Here is a 14,704-nt window from a genome sequence, read left to right on the forward strand (position 1 = left end):
AGTGTATAAGTCCTGCTTAGATTTGCTTTCCCAAAATGCAGCACCTTATGAATTAAACTTCATCTGCCACTTTTCAGCCCATTGGCCCATCTGGTCAAGATCCCGTTGTAATCTGAGGTAACCCTCTTTGCTGTCCACTGCACCTTCAATTTTGGTGCCATCTGCAAACTTACTAACCGTACCTGTTATGCTCACATCCAAATCATTTCAGTAACTGACAAAAAAACTGACCCAGCAGCAATCCTTGTGGCACTCCACTGGTTACAGGCCTTCAGTCTGAGAAATAACCTTCCACCACCACCTTCTGTCTTCTACCTTTGAGCCAGTTCTGTATTCAAATGGCTAGTTCTCCCAGTATTCCATGAGATCTAACCTTGCTAATCAGCCTCCCGTAGGTTACCTTGTTGAACGCCTTACTGAAGACCATATAGATCACATCTGTCGCTTTGCCCTCATAAATCCTCTGTTACTTCTTCAATTGGCTCATCCTACTTACACTGGCCTTTAAAAGATCTATCTCACCTAATACTTTCCAATTCAATGTCCATAATCTTGGATGTTACAGCACTTCAAGTGTATATCTAAATATGTAATTTCTAAATATCTAATATCTAAACACATTAATGAAGGTAGAACAGTGTTTGTGGTGTGTACAGATTTTAGCAAGGCGTTTGATAAGGTTCTGAAGGTAGGCTCATTCAGAATGTAAGGAGGTATGGAATACAGGAAACTTGGCTGGCTGGATACAGAATTAGCTGGCCCATAGAAGACTGTTATAGTTTATAATGGGACATTGACAGGATGCAGAGCTGGGCAGAGAAGTGGCAGATAGAGTTCAACCTGGTAAAGTGTGAAGTGATTCATTTTGGAAGGTCAAATTTGAATGCAGATTATAGGCTTAAAGGGAGGAATCTTGGCATTGTGGAGGAACAGAGGGATCTTGGTGTTCACGCCCATAAATGCCTCAAAATTTCCACTCGAGCTGTTAAGAAGGCATATGATTTGTTGGCTTTCATTAGCAGGGGGATTGAGTTTAAGAGCCGTGAGGTTATGCTGCAGCTCTATAAAGCTCTGATTAGACCACACTTGGAATATTGTGTTCATTTCTGGTTGCCTCATTATAGGAAGGATGTGAAAGCGCGAGAGAGGGTGCAGAGGAGATTTACCAGGATACTGCCTGGACTGGAGGGCATGTCTTATGAAGAAAGGTTGAGGGAGCTGGGGCTTTTGTCATTGGACCAAAGAAGGATGAGAGGTGACGATACAGGTATCAAAGATGATGAGAGGCATTGATAGAGTAGATAGCCCAGAGACTTCTCCCCAGAGCTGAAATGACTATCACGCAGGGCATAAAGGTGATTGGACAAAGGTTTAGGGGAGATATCGTAGGTAGGTTCTTTACACAGAATGTGGTTGGTGTGTGGAATGCACTGCCAGTAGTGGTAGTAGAGTCAGGTTCATCAGGGACATTTAAGTGACTCTTGGATAGCCACATAAATGATAGTAAAACGTGGATATGTTGGTTTGTTTGATCTTAGAGTAGGATAAAGGTCGGAACAACATAAAGGGCCGAAGGGCCTATACTGTGGTGTACTGTTCTATGTCCTATGTAAATGCCTTTCAAACGTGATGCGAGTTTCTGTTTCTGCTACCTTTTTAGACAGTGACTCTCAAATAGCCATCTATTCCTGGGTGAAAACAATTCTCCTGTCACCTAATGTAAGACTCCTGGTTATTGACTCATCTAAGGGAATTTGGTCCTTCTATCTAGGCATATGGTAAATTTATAAACCTCAGTTACACACCTATAGCTTTCTCTGTTCCAAAGAATGTAGACCCACATATCTGCATGACTTAACTTCACAGTTCTGGCAACATCTCATCTCTGTAGTCCCTCTTATGCATTTGTAATCTTCATCTATGACGTGTTACAGAGCTGTACTCTAGCTATGTCCTAACTTACTTTTAATAAAGTTTTAGCATAATCCCCGTGCTCTTGTTGTTAGCAGAGATACAGAATATAGGAAAGAATTTCATAAATGCCACCTTTACCCATCATATCTGCCTGGCTTGCTATATTTAGGAATCTCTGGGCAGACTTGCCGAGGTGTCTGTTATTTGAGGCTTGACATTTAGTGTCTGCAAAAGGATGTGCATGCAGTCATTGACATCTTCCAATCCATGGAAATGTGCAATTCCCAGTGAAGTTACCTACTCCGTCTACTACTACTTGGCAAATAGCAATGAAATTTCGTTAGCCCTCATTTAGTAGGCAAAAACCATCACTTCACTTGTGTATTTGCTGACAACATACTTTGAAATGTTACGCATATCTCTAGTTCCTCTCTGTCAGGACTCAGACATGCACGTATTCTTGTTCATGGTCACCTACTATAGTCACAAACAATGTCTTTCTTGTTGTGCCTTATGGCAGCAGCACATAGAACACTTCACTCAGGACATCCAAAATGAAACACCGACACTTCGCAAATGGATCCTTGCTGAAGGCAAGGCTGGACAAATGCTAACCGAGTTCCCTGAGATCGGCTCTTCTGATGAGAGCCATTCCCACCCTCTGATTCCACATGGCCTCCACTCATTTGCCAAGTCATGTTGTGTTCTGGGGGCAACAGGTTTGTGTAGAAATCTTCATCAGTATTATATAGCTTTGAACCAGCCCTCAACATTGTATTTTTGCCAACCCCAACAGAATTTCTCACAATAGTATTGCATGCTTAGACTACTTTTATCTTTGGAAACCCAAATCATTGTCACACAGACCTTGTTTCAAACCCTAAGTTTGGAGAGGCAGATGTCCCCTTTGGTGAGCTTGGTGGAATAAATAGGTACAGCCTTCCAGGGAGCTGCTCATTTTCTGCCATATTCCCTCTCTTGGGTCAGGGATAAGCTCCAACTCCATCCACTGGCAGCCATGCAATTTGATTGGCACATTACAACCTATCTCATTATGTCTGTATGTTCGTTCCATCGTCACTGCACCAATTAGTATCCAATACAGTGCCAGACAGTCAGCTGGACCTGAATTTCTTGCTACAAGTCCAAATACAGCAATCTGCAGTCAGGTCCTCTGAGACATGAGTATCCAAGAATCGCCAGCCATGATTATCTCAAAGGTGCACAGATGAACAACCATCTGTTCACCTGAAACCATTTGAGGGAGCAAATTCAACAGTATGGTTAGGAAATGTTCTGTTTATGAAAAGCCCAGTGGTTTGAGCACTTGAGTATCAAGAAATATTAGTTCAATCTGTACGTCACATTTTTTGTTTGGTGCTTAGTTTTTCGATATTGTAGTTGGTTAGTCTGCAAGGGTAGAATGTCACTGAATTTAATGCAAAAAGAAGGGACTGGTGAAGGACCTAATACAAGGATTGTACATGTAGCAGGGCTTCTTGTGCTATGTAGGTAAGTTGAGTAGGTTAATCAGTGTTAATGGATCAGTTACTTCTGGCTTTCTATTGCTAAAACAGATTAATCTAGTATAGTTAAAATGTAATGATGTATGAGAAGGAAATAGAGATTACACTTAAGCAAAGATACAATGAGTAGAGATATTAGTACCCACAAATACTTGGTGTAGACTCTCATTACATGTGAATTTTTCACTAACTTAAGTGTTTACATTTGATCTTTCAGCTCTATAACATGCTTGTTGAAACAGGAGAAGTGGACAATACATACATCATTTATACAGCAGACCATGGCTATCACATTGGACAGTTTGGACTAGTCAAAGGAAAATCGATGCCCTATGAGATTGATATCAGAGTGCCGTTTTTCATGCGGGGTCCCAATGTGGAACCAGGGTCAATGTAAGATGATCTATAATCAAAATTGAATTGAATATCATTGCAGTAATTCTAGGATCCTAAGACCATCAGGTGTATCGTAGAAGTGATTTCATGTTCACTCTTGAGAACTTCCATTTTAGGTATTTTCCAATCAACCTGTTTAGATGTGAAACTAGGCCTCCTGGCCTAGAGGGTATGGATGCTACCACTACATCACAACAATCCTCGAAGCTCCATTTTATTCGCATCAACCAATTGAATGAACTATCTGTTTGTAATAGTGGCCAAATTTTGTTGAGCTAGTGGGGCGTCTCAATAAATTATAATGGGCTCAGGGATAATGGGTGTCATTTGGCTCATTACTTCCACATTCCACCTTTAAGAATGAGTTTTGCCTCCAATTGGAGACTGAAGCTGGGCCTCTTCCATGATAATTTGGACCTGGCTGCTATGCTTCCCTTTCTGACAGGCTGCATTAAACCCAGCCCAGTGTATCTTTGACATATGTTGAAATACAATGGCATTTAGCACACTAAAAGAGCTAAGTATTTTTATTAGCCCGTTGTTTAATGCAGTTGTTAATTTTGCCATAACTCCTCGGTCAATTGGGATTGATTTGAGGAACTGGTTCACTGGGCCAAAACCTGGAACTCACTCCTTCGTAGTGTTGTTGGTGTACAGGTATTTACACCAAATTGACTGCGGCAGTTCAAGAAGGCAGTTCACTACTAGGTTTTTGAAGGCAACTAGGAATGAGCAATAAATTCTGACCCAGCCAACAAAGCCCACACCCCCTGAAAGAATGATATTTGTTTTGAGGGAAAGAAAAGGATTTTTGTGTACATAACCTAAGTTAAAAAACAATCTGCCAGAATCCTAAGAAAGTGTTGATTTTTTTTCCAGACACCGTTCTTCTATGTGTGCAATTTGAAACCAAGACCTCATCTGAGTTGTCCAGTGTTTCATGTGGATGCTAAAGTTAGCACGAGTAAAAATTAAAGTAGGGTGAATAAAGCAATATTTTAAAATAAAACTGATGCATTTGTCATTCACCTCAGCTCTTTGTGATGTGTCAAAATGCTGCTACATTTGTCTAAGCAACGACCCAGTACTACAGTATAATTAGTTAAAGGGAAAGTTTGAAAATGATGAAACCTTGGTAACCTGGAATCTTTATTTGAATTCTTATTACAGTATCACATAAATCACAAAATACGTTTTCTAATAACTGCCTGAAATGAATTTCAGTGTGCTCTCACTAACTTCTAAATGTTTTATCTGCCATATTATTTCTTTATTTTTAGCCAAATGTAAATGACAGGCTTCATTGACTTTTCTTTGTCCTTGACAATTAACAAATAAATGAGTTGCTAGACATGTTTAAAAAAAACGGAGGTTCATCCTAGTTACATATTGCAATAATTAATTTAAAAAGTGGAACGTAGATTTTCTGTTAAGCCTCAACTTTTAATCACGTTGCAATTTGATGGACTCATAGAGATGTACAGCATGGAAACAGATCCTTCGGTCCAACCTGTCCATGTCAACCAGATATCCCAACCCAATCTAGTCCCACCTGCCAGCACGCGGCCCATATCCCTCCAAATCCTTCCTATACATATACCCATCCAAATGCCTCTTAAATGTTGCAATTGTATCAGCCTCCACCACTTCCTCTGGCAGCTCATTCCATACATGTACCACCCTCTGTGAATAAGATGCCCCTTAGGTCTCTTTTATATCTTTCCCCTCTCACCCTAAACCTATGCCCTCTAGTTCTGGACCCCCCGACCCCAGGGAAAAGACTTTGTCTATTTACCCTATCCATGCCCCTCATAATTTTGTAACCCTCTATAAAGTCACCCTTCAGCCTCCGACGCTCCAGGGAAAACAGCCCCCACCTGTTTAGCCTCTCCCTATAGCTCAAATCCTCCAACCCTGGCAACATCCTTGTAAATCTTTTCTGAACCCATTCAAGTTTCACAATATCTTTCCGATAGGAAGGAGACCAGAATTGCACACAATATTCCAACAGTGGCCTAACCAATATCCTGTACAGCCACAACATGACCTCCCAACTCCTGTACTCAATACTCTGACCAATAAAAGAAAGCATACCAAACGCCACCTTCACTATCCTATCTACTTGCGACTCCACTTCCAAAGAGCTATGAACCTGCATTCCAAGGTCTCTTTGTTCAGCAACATTCCCTCAAACCTTACCATTAAGTGTATAAGTCCTGCTTAGATTTGCTTTCCCAAAATGCAGCACCTCGCATGTATCTGAATTAAACTCCATCTACCACTTGTTAGCCCATTGGCCCATCTGGTCAAGATCCTGTTGTAATCTGAGGTAACCTTCTTCGCTGTCCACTACACCTCCAATTTTGGTGCCATCTGCAAACTTACTAACTGTACCTCTTATGCTCGCATCCAAATCATTTATGTAAATGACAAAAAGTAGAGAGCCCAGCACCAATCCTTGTGGCACTCCACTGGTCACAGGCCTCCAGTCTGAAAAACAACCCTTCACCACCACCCTCTGTCTTCTACCTTTGAGCCAGTTCTGTATCCAAATGTCTAGTTCTCCCTGTATTCCGTGAGATCTAACCTTGCTTATCAGTTTCCCATGGGAAACCTTGTCGAATGCCTTACTGAAATCCATATAGATCACATCTACCACTCTGCCCTCATCAATCCTCTTTGTTACTTCTTCAAAAAACTCAATCAATAGACAATAGGTGCAGGAGTAGGCCATTCTGTCCTTCGAGCCTGCACCGCCATTCAATATGATCATGGCTGATCATTCCTAATCAGTATCCTCTTCCTGCCTTATCTCCATAACCCTTGATTCCACTATCTTTGAGAGCTCTATCCAACTCTTTCTTAAATGAATCCAGAGACTGGGCCTCCACTGCCCTCTGGGGCAGAGCATTCCACACAGTCACCACTCTCTGGGTGAAGAAGTTTCTCCTCATCTCTGTCCTAAATAGTCTACCCCGTATTTTTAAGCTGTGTCCTCTGGTTTGGCACTCACCCATCAGCGGAAACATGTTTCCAGCCTCCAGAGTGTCCAATCCTATCATAATCTTATGTCTCAATCAGATCCCCCCTCAGACTTCTAAACACAAGGGTATACAAGCCCAGTCACTTCAGTCTTTCAGTGTAAGGTAATCCCGCCATTCCAGGAATTGACCTCGTGAACCTATGCTGCACTCCCTCAATAGCCAGAATGTCTTTCCTCAAATTTGGAGACCAGAACTGCACACAGTACTCCAGGTGTGGTCTCATCAGGGTCCTGAACAGCTGCAGAAGCACCTCTTTGCTTCTATACTCAATTCCTCTTGTTATGAAGGCCAGCATGCTATTAGCCTTCTTCACTACCTGCTGTACCTGCATGCTTGCCTTCATTGACTGGTGTACAAGAACACCCAGATATCTCTGTACTGCCCCTTTACCTAAATTGATTCCATTGAGGTAGTAATCTGCCTTCCTGTTCTTGCCACCAAAGTGGATAACCATACATTTATCCACATTAAACTGCATCTGCCATGCATCTGCCCACTCACCTAACTTGTCCAGGTCACCCTGTAATCTCCTAACATCCTCATCACATTTCACCCTGCCACCCAGCTTTGTATCATCAGCAAATTTGCTAATGTTATTGCTGATACCATCTTCTATATCATTAACATATATTGTAAAAAGCTGCGGTCCCAGCACGGATCCCTGCGGTACCCCACTGGTCACTGGCTGCCATTCCGAAATGGAGCCGTTTATCACTACCCTTTGTTTCCTATCAGCCAACCAATTTTCAATCCAATCTAGTACTTTGGCCCCAATACCATGCACCCTAATTTTGCTCACTAACCTCCTATGTAGGACTTTATCAAAAGCTTTCTGAAAGTCCAGGTACACTACATCTACTGGATCTCCCTCATCCATCTTCAGAGTTACATCCTCAAAAAATTCAAGAAGATTAGTCAAGCATGATTTCCCCTTCATAAATCCATGCTGACTCTGTCCTACCCTGTTACTACTATCCAGATGTGCCGTAATTTCATCCTTTATAATAGACTCCAGCATCTTTCCCACCACTGAGGTCAGACTAACTGGTCTATAATTTCCTGTTTTCTCTCTCCCACCTTTCTTAAAAAGTGGTATAACATTAGCCACCCTCCAATCAAGTTTGTGAGACATGATTTCCCATGCACAAAGCCATGTTGACTATCCCTAATCAGTCCTTTCCTTTCCAAATGCATGTACATCCTATCCCTCAGGATTCCCTCCAACAACTTGCCCACCACCAATGTCAGGTTCACTGGTCTATAGTTCCCTGACTTGTCTTTACCACTTTTCTTAAACAGAGTGGCACCACGTTAGCCAACCTCCAGTCTTCTTGCACCTCACCTGTGATTATCGGTGATACAAATATCTCAGCAAGAGGCCAAGCAATCAGCTCTCTAGCTTCCCACGGAGTTCTCGGGTACGCCTGATCAGGTCCTGGGGATTTATTCACCTTTATGCATTTCAAGACATCCAGCACTTCCTCCTCTGTAATTTGGACATTTTGCAAGATGTCACCATCTATTTCCCTACAATCTATATCTTCCATATCCTTTTCCACAGTAAATACTGATACAAAATACTCATTTAGTATCTCCCCCATTTTCTGCAGCTCCACGCAAAGGCCGCCTTGCTGATCTTTGAGGGGCCCTATTTTTCTCCCTCGTTACCCTTTTGTCCTTAATGTATTTGTAAAAACTCTTTGGATTCTCCCTAATTCTATTTGCCAAAGCTATCTCATGACCCCTTTTTGCCCTCCTGATTTCCCTCTTAAGTATACTCCTACTGCCTTTATACTCTTCTAAGGATTCACTCGATCGATCCTGTCTCTAACATATGCTTCCTTCTTTTTCTTAAACAAGCATTCAATTTCTTTAGTCATCCAGCATTTCCTATATCTATCAGCCTTCCCTTTCACCCTAACCGGAATATACTTTCTCTGGATTCTCGTTATCTAATTTCTGAAGGCTTCCCATTTGATAGCCGTCCCTTTACCTGCGAACATCTGCTCCCAATCAGCTTTCGAAAGTTCTTGCGTAATACCGTCAAAGTTATCCTTTCTGCAATTTAGATGTTCAACTTTCAGACCTGTTCTATCCTTTTCCATCACTATATTTTAAATCTAATAGAATTATGGCTGCTGTGGGTCCAAAGTGCTCCCCCACTGACACCTCAGTCACCTGACCTGCCTTATTTCCCAAAAGTCGGTCAAGTTTTTCACCTTCTCTTGTAGGTACATCCACATACTGAATCAGAAAATTGTCTTGTACACACTTAACAAATTCCTCTCCATCTAAACCTTAACACTATGGCAGTTCCAGTCTATGTTTGGGAAGTTAAAATCCCCTACCATAACCACCTTATTATTCTTACAGATAGCTGAGATCTCCTTACAAGTTTGTTTCTCAATTTCCTCTGACTATTAGGTGGTCTATAAATACAATCCCAATAAGGTGATCATCCCTTTATTTCTCAGTTCCACCCCAATAACTTCGCTGGATGTATTTCCGGGAACATTCTCCCTCAGCACAGCTGTAATACTATCCCTTATGAAAAATGCGACAACCCCATCCCGTTGCCTCCCTTTCTATCCTTCCTGTAGCACTTGTATCCTGGAACATTAAGCTGCCAGTCCTGCCCATCCCTGAGCTGTGTTTCTGTAATTGCTATGATATCCCAGTCCCATGTTCCGAGCCATGCCCTGAGTTCATCTGCCTTCCCTGTTTGGCCCCTTGCATTGAAATAAATGCAGTTTAATTTATTAGTCCTACCTTGTCCCTGCCTGCCCTTACTGTTTGACTCGCTTCTGTTCTCAACTATATCAGTCTCAGGTTGACCTCTTTCCTCACTATCTCCCTGGGTCCCAATCCCCCCACCTTACTAGTTTAAATCCTCCCGAGCAGCTCTAGCAAATTCCCCTGCCAGTATATTAGTCCCCTTCCAATTTAGGTGCAATCTGTCCATCCTTGTACAGGTCACTTCTTCCCCAAAAGAGATTCACATTTTTGGATCATTGGAATCCTTCTCCCATACACCAGCTCCTCAGCCATGCATTCATCTGCTCTATCCTCCTATTCCTGCCCTCACTAGCTCGTAGCACCAGATATTACAACTCTCGAGGCCCTCCTTTTTAAATTCCTGCCTAACTCTCTCTAATCTCCCTTCAGACTCTCAACCTTTTCCCTTCCTATATCATTGGTTCCAATGTGGACAATTACCTCTTGCTGGCCTTTTTCTCCTGTGAGAACATTCTGCACCCTCTCTGAGACATCCTTGACCCTGGCACCAGGGAAGCAACAACCATTCTGATTTTTCACTGCTGGCCACAGAAACATCTGTCTGTACTCCGGGCTAGAGAATCCCCTAACACAATTGATCTCTTGGAACCTGACTTATCCCTCATTGCATTAGAGCCAGTCTCAATATCAGAAACTTGACTGTTTGTGCTACGTTCCCCTGAGAATCCATCACCCTCTTCCCCACCCCCCCCCCCTGTCTGTTCTTCTCCCTTTTAAAACTGCTGCTGTTTTGACTTTTTTTTTCCCCCTAAAGTTCCAAAGCAATGCAACAGCATATAAACCAGTAATTGCTGCTCCTGGAATTTGAGGAAATCACCTCCAGCACCTAAAATACCTCAAAAAAGGAGCAGCTGTTACAGCCAGAACTTTTCCCGGCCTCCATCTTGGATGTTGATAATTAGAAATTAAATCAAAACTGCAAATGAATGGGTCTTACTGCTATTGGAATATTAAAAACTTGCTGTTCTGGTCACCCTAACCCAGGGTCGATAAATAGAAATAGCCACATCCTCTTGAATTCATGAGTCTAATGAGTAAACCTTTGAAGCAATCCTGTTCAGAATATTTATATTAAATAGAAATTGTTCAAAATTATGTGGAATTACTTGCTTTAATAAAACAAATTGCTGAAGAGCTAGTGAAAGTAAATGTAGAATGTCACTTGCCTCAACTATATAATGGTTTAAATATTTCTGTCATTAACAAAGGCAAAATAAATATTATTATACAGAGGAAACTTTGCCCAGAACACTGAGTTTTAATATCAGTCTGACTAAAGTCATGATGATTTAATAAGTTATCCCAATTACGATAGTTTCTGTTATTTGAGAAAGCAAAATATATCTCGAGAAAAGAGAAACTGGGATGTTAAATTTGACTCTGATGGTCTTTTCCGCATGTTAATGGCACTGAGTTTCCCCAGGGATTAGCAAATGACCCATTATAGGCTAGCAAAGGTTCAACTTTAATCCCAGCCATTTAGTGGATCTTTGGTGGGATTAGTTGGAGTACTTCAATTAGTCTTCTATATTTAGAAGAAAAGGTATGGGTGACATTTTCCTCTGAGCTGACCTTACGTTGAGAGTTAAAAATCACACAACAACAGGTTATAGTCCTGTTGTTTGTTTGGAAGCACTAGCTTTCAGAGTGCTGCTCCTTCATCAGGCAGTGCTCCAAAAGCTGGTGCTTCCAAATAAACCTTTTTGGACTATAACCAGCTGTTGTGATTTTTAACTTTGTCCACCCCAGTCCAACACTGCTTCTCCACATCATTGTCAAAGAGTGCATGCATGGCAAGGATCAGATGGCCTCTTTGACCATAAGGATAAAGATCAAGTTGTTCAGAGTCACCATTTGCACTCTGATACTGTGACAGTGCCTCCATTTCTACCCCCATTGTTTTGAATAGATTCAATATCAGTGTTATTCATTCAATTTAGAATTTACTGGTGACGTGCAAGTATAAATATTTCCTGATTGATCGAGCTTATTATTATTATAATTTCTTGAAAGAGTCTGGGTTAATCCCGTGGCTATGATAAGCAACTTTAGCTGCTCTGAAAGATTGTTCAGAACTTGCTGAATATTGAATATAATGGTCAGGGCAGAATTATGAATAATTCCTTTTGTTGTTTATTTCCAGAATTCCTCAACTTGTTCTAAATATAGACCTTGCCCCAACAATTTTAGACATTGCAGGTCTGGACATTCCAGCTGACATGGATGGCAAATCCATTCTAAAGCTTCTAGACACTGAAAAACCTGTCAACAGGTGAGAGGACCAGGATTTTATGTTGATTAAATAATACTGTATCTTAGAGTTTAGTTTTGCCAGGGTTGTTCCTTTGCTCAAATCAATGAGTCTGAACTTGATAAACACACTGAGTACTATTGAGTTTCTACATTTATTGCTATATCAGATAACTTTTTTTGCTGCTGAAAAGATTAATTAAAGCTGGTCACAACAGAACACTAATTACCAGACCACTTTAAGAATGTATGATGTTGAATACATAAGCATGGGCCTTCAATGACGTATTTCAGATTGCAGCTTGAAAAAAAAATATTAATGTGTTGGAGGAAAACACTGATAGAGAATACTTTTTCCTAAGGTGGTGGGGTGGGGGGGTGCTGGGAGAGAGTCCAAAACTCAAGGGCCCAGGTTTATGGCAAGACGGGAAAGATTTAAGAAGGACCTGAGGGGTAACGTTTTCAGGCAGAGAATGTTCCAAGTATGGAATTGGCTAGCAGAGGAAGTGGTGGAGGCACGTATAATTGCAACATTTAAAATGTTTCTGAAAGGGCACATGGATATGAAGGGTTTAGAGGGATACAGGCCATTTGCTAACAAATGGGACTAGATCAGATTAGAATGTTAGATTGGTGCAGATGAGTTGGACCCAAGGTTCCATTGCCATACTGTAGGATTTTGACACTGAGTAGTTGATTGTAAAACTGTGTAAAGAAAATTATGCATCCCCTATTTATTACACTGGGCATATAATATTTTGCAATAGAATGGAAGTGTTTTGAATTTTATTTGCATTGAAATCAACGTAAGTAAGCGTTGTGGAATTTATATAAGGAGTGTCTAATTAGTAGCAGTAGTATTTTTCACAGATACCAATTGAAAATCTACCTCTATTAATTTCTATACCAACCTTTTGAAAAGGTTATTTTTAAAAGTGTGAATTCCAGTTGTTTTTGTGAGTTTAATGTATTTGCAGTGATTTTGGAGCTGAATGCCTAGTAATTATTAGCAGAGAAACTGAAGTATTGCACATCTTTTATTTTTCAGAAATTAAATGATGTGAGATGTAGCTTTCAAGGTGAATGATTATCCTTGTAAGGGGTCTAGCACTTCTTCATTAGTTTAGCTTCTGTACTTTCTAAGCCGTGCAATGTTTGTTGTTTCTACTTGTTAATTTGTATGGCAAATAATTAGGCTTTTTTTTTGGTTATAAGGCAATATGTATTAATATTGACACTTGTGTCAATATGTGAACTAATTAAATAATGAGTGCAATGGCATAGCATCTAGCTAAACCATTACAGTGCAATCATCTCTTACAGGTCCAGAGAACAGAACAGTTTTTCTAAGCTAATGCTGTAGATGAGCTGAAAATGCTCGAAGTAATGGGTAGGTTTGGTAGCACCTGTCAGAGAATGGAATTGTTCCAACATGGTAGAAGTCAGTCCAGCAGTGAGCAATGTGGAAACATCCCAAAAATTAGCATCAGTTTGGGATCCCAACATGACCCCTCACTCTTCAGCTTTCTCTGGAGTAGTATTGGAGGTAAGCAGGGAACTCCCTTGGATCGATCATGTAAGAAAAGGCTTAAGGTTGTTAAGCCAATTTTGAAGTAGTTTAACCTCCAAGGTCCAGATTTCCTTACCAGTGAACCATTTTCCTGACTTATCAGTTACCCACCTGGATCACTGGGGTAATTGCAAACAAGCTGAGGAGACATCAATGAGACTGAAGAGCTGGAACCATGACAATTGAGATACCACTGTTCATAGAGAGTGTGTTCACTTCTTGACAGATGATTACCAACTTCTTGGAGGAAATGCCATTCATCTAGCATTGTATCCATCTACAGCTTTATTTCTGTACTGTCAGTCTTCACAACAGCATGAGAACACCTTGTGCAGCTGCCTATGCATTGAGAGGAAAGAGCAAAAGCACCACAACTAGCAAAGCTGCCTTATCCTCAAAGCGAGGAGATGGATGCCACAATCTGTCAACAGGAGACAAGGCCCCTCAGCCTAGGATCAACTTTCTTGTCAAGTTTGAATTTCAGTTCCTCAGGAGATTCTCCTGCAGTTCATTGCTGATATCTGCAGACAGCAAGAACAAGACCTTTTTTTCCAGTGGAATGGTGGTTATGTATTGCCAAAGGCCAATAGGCTGCCTGCATTTGGAGTGCCCCCACTTAGCCGCCCCCTGTCTCCCAAAGGAAAGGAGGACCTAATTAGAACATGGAACTTAGATGACAACGTAGTACAGGCCCTTCGGCCCTCGATGTTGCACCGACCTGTGGAACCAATCTGAAGCCTATCAATCCTACACCATTCCATTTTCATCTATATGTTTATCTAGTGACCATTTAAATGCCATTAATTTTGGCAAGTCGACTACTGTTGCAGGCAGTGTTCCCCACGCCCCTACTACTCTAAGTAAAGAAACTACCTCTGACATCTGTCCTATATCTATCACCCCTCAGTTAAAGCTATGTCCCCTTCATGCTAGCCATCACTATCCAAGAAAAAAGGCTCTCACTATCCACCTTGTCTAACCCTCTGATTGTCTTATATCTCAATTAAGTCACCACTCAATCACATCTTCTCTAGCGAAAGCAGCCTCAAGTCACTCAGCCTTTCCTCATACGACCTTCCCTCCATACCAGGCAACATCCCAGTAAATGTCCTCTGAATCCTTTCCAAAGCTTCCATATCCTTCCTATAATGGAGCCAAATGGCCAGTTTCCACCCTGTAGGGAAACTAATCTAATGCAGTGACCAGAA

General features: G+C 41.3%; 1 protein-coding gene across 11 annotated transcripts in view; it reads left to right on the plus strand.

The window, feature by feature from the left end:
* The window catches only part of LOC122560108 (extracellular sulfatase Sulf-2-like), a 305,717-nt gene that overhangs the window by 234,425 nt on the left and 56,588 nt on the right, over positions 1 to 14,704 (plus strand). For all 11 annotated transcript variants that reach the window (XM_043710352.2, XM_043710348.2, XM_087994899.1 and 8 more), the window contains 2 exons: positions 3,658 to 3,833; positions 11,820 to 11,948. In XM_043710352.2, coding sequence (XP_043566287.1) covers positions 3,658 to 3,833; positions 11,820 to 11,948 — 305 coding nt within the window. The remainder of the gene's footprint in view (positions 1 to 3,657; positions 3,834 to 11,819; positions 11,949 to 14,704) is intronic.

The sequence above is a fragment of the Chiloscyllium plagiosum genome, unplaced genomic scaffold, assembly GCF_037043375.1.
Source record: "Chiloscyllium plagiosum isolate Xiang-an unplaced genomic scaffold, Cpla_swu_hap1 HiC_scaffold_15, whole genome shotgun sequence".
In the NCBI taxonomy this organism is placed as follows: Eukaryota; Metazoa; Chordata; class Chondrichthyes; order Orectolobiformes; family Hemiscylliidae; genus Chiloscyllium; species Chiloscyllium plagiosum.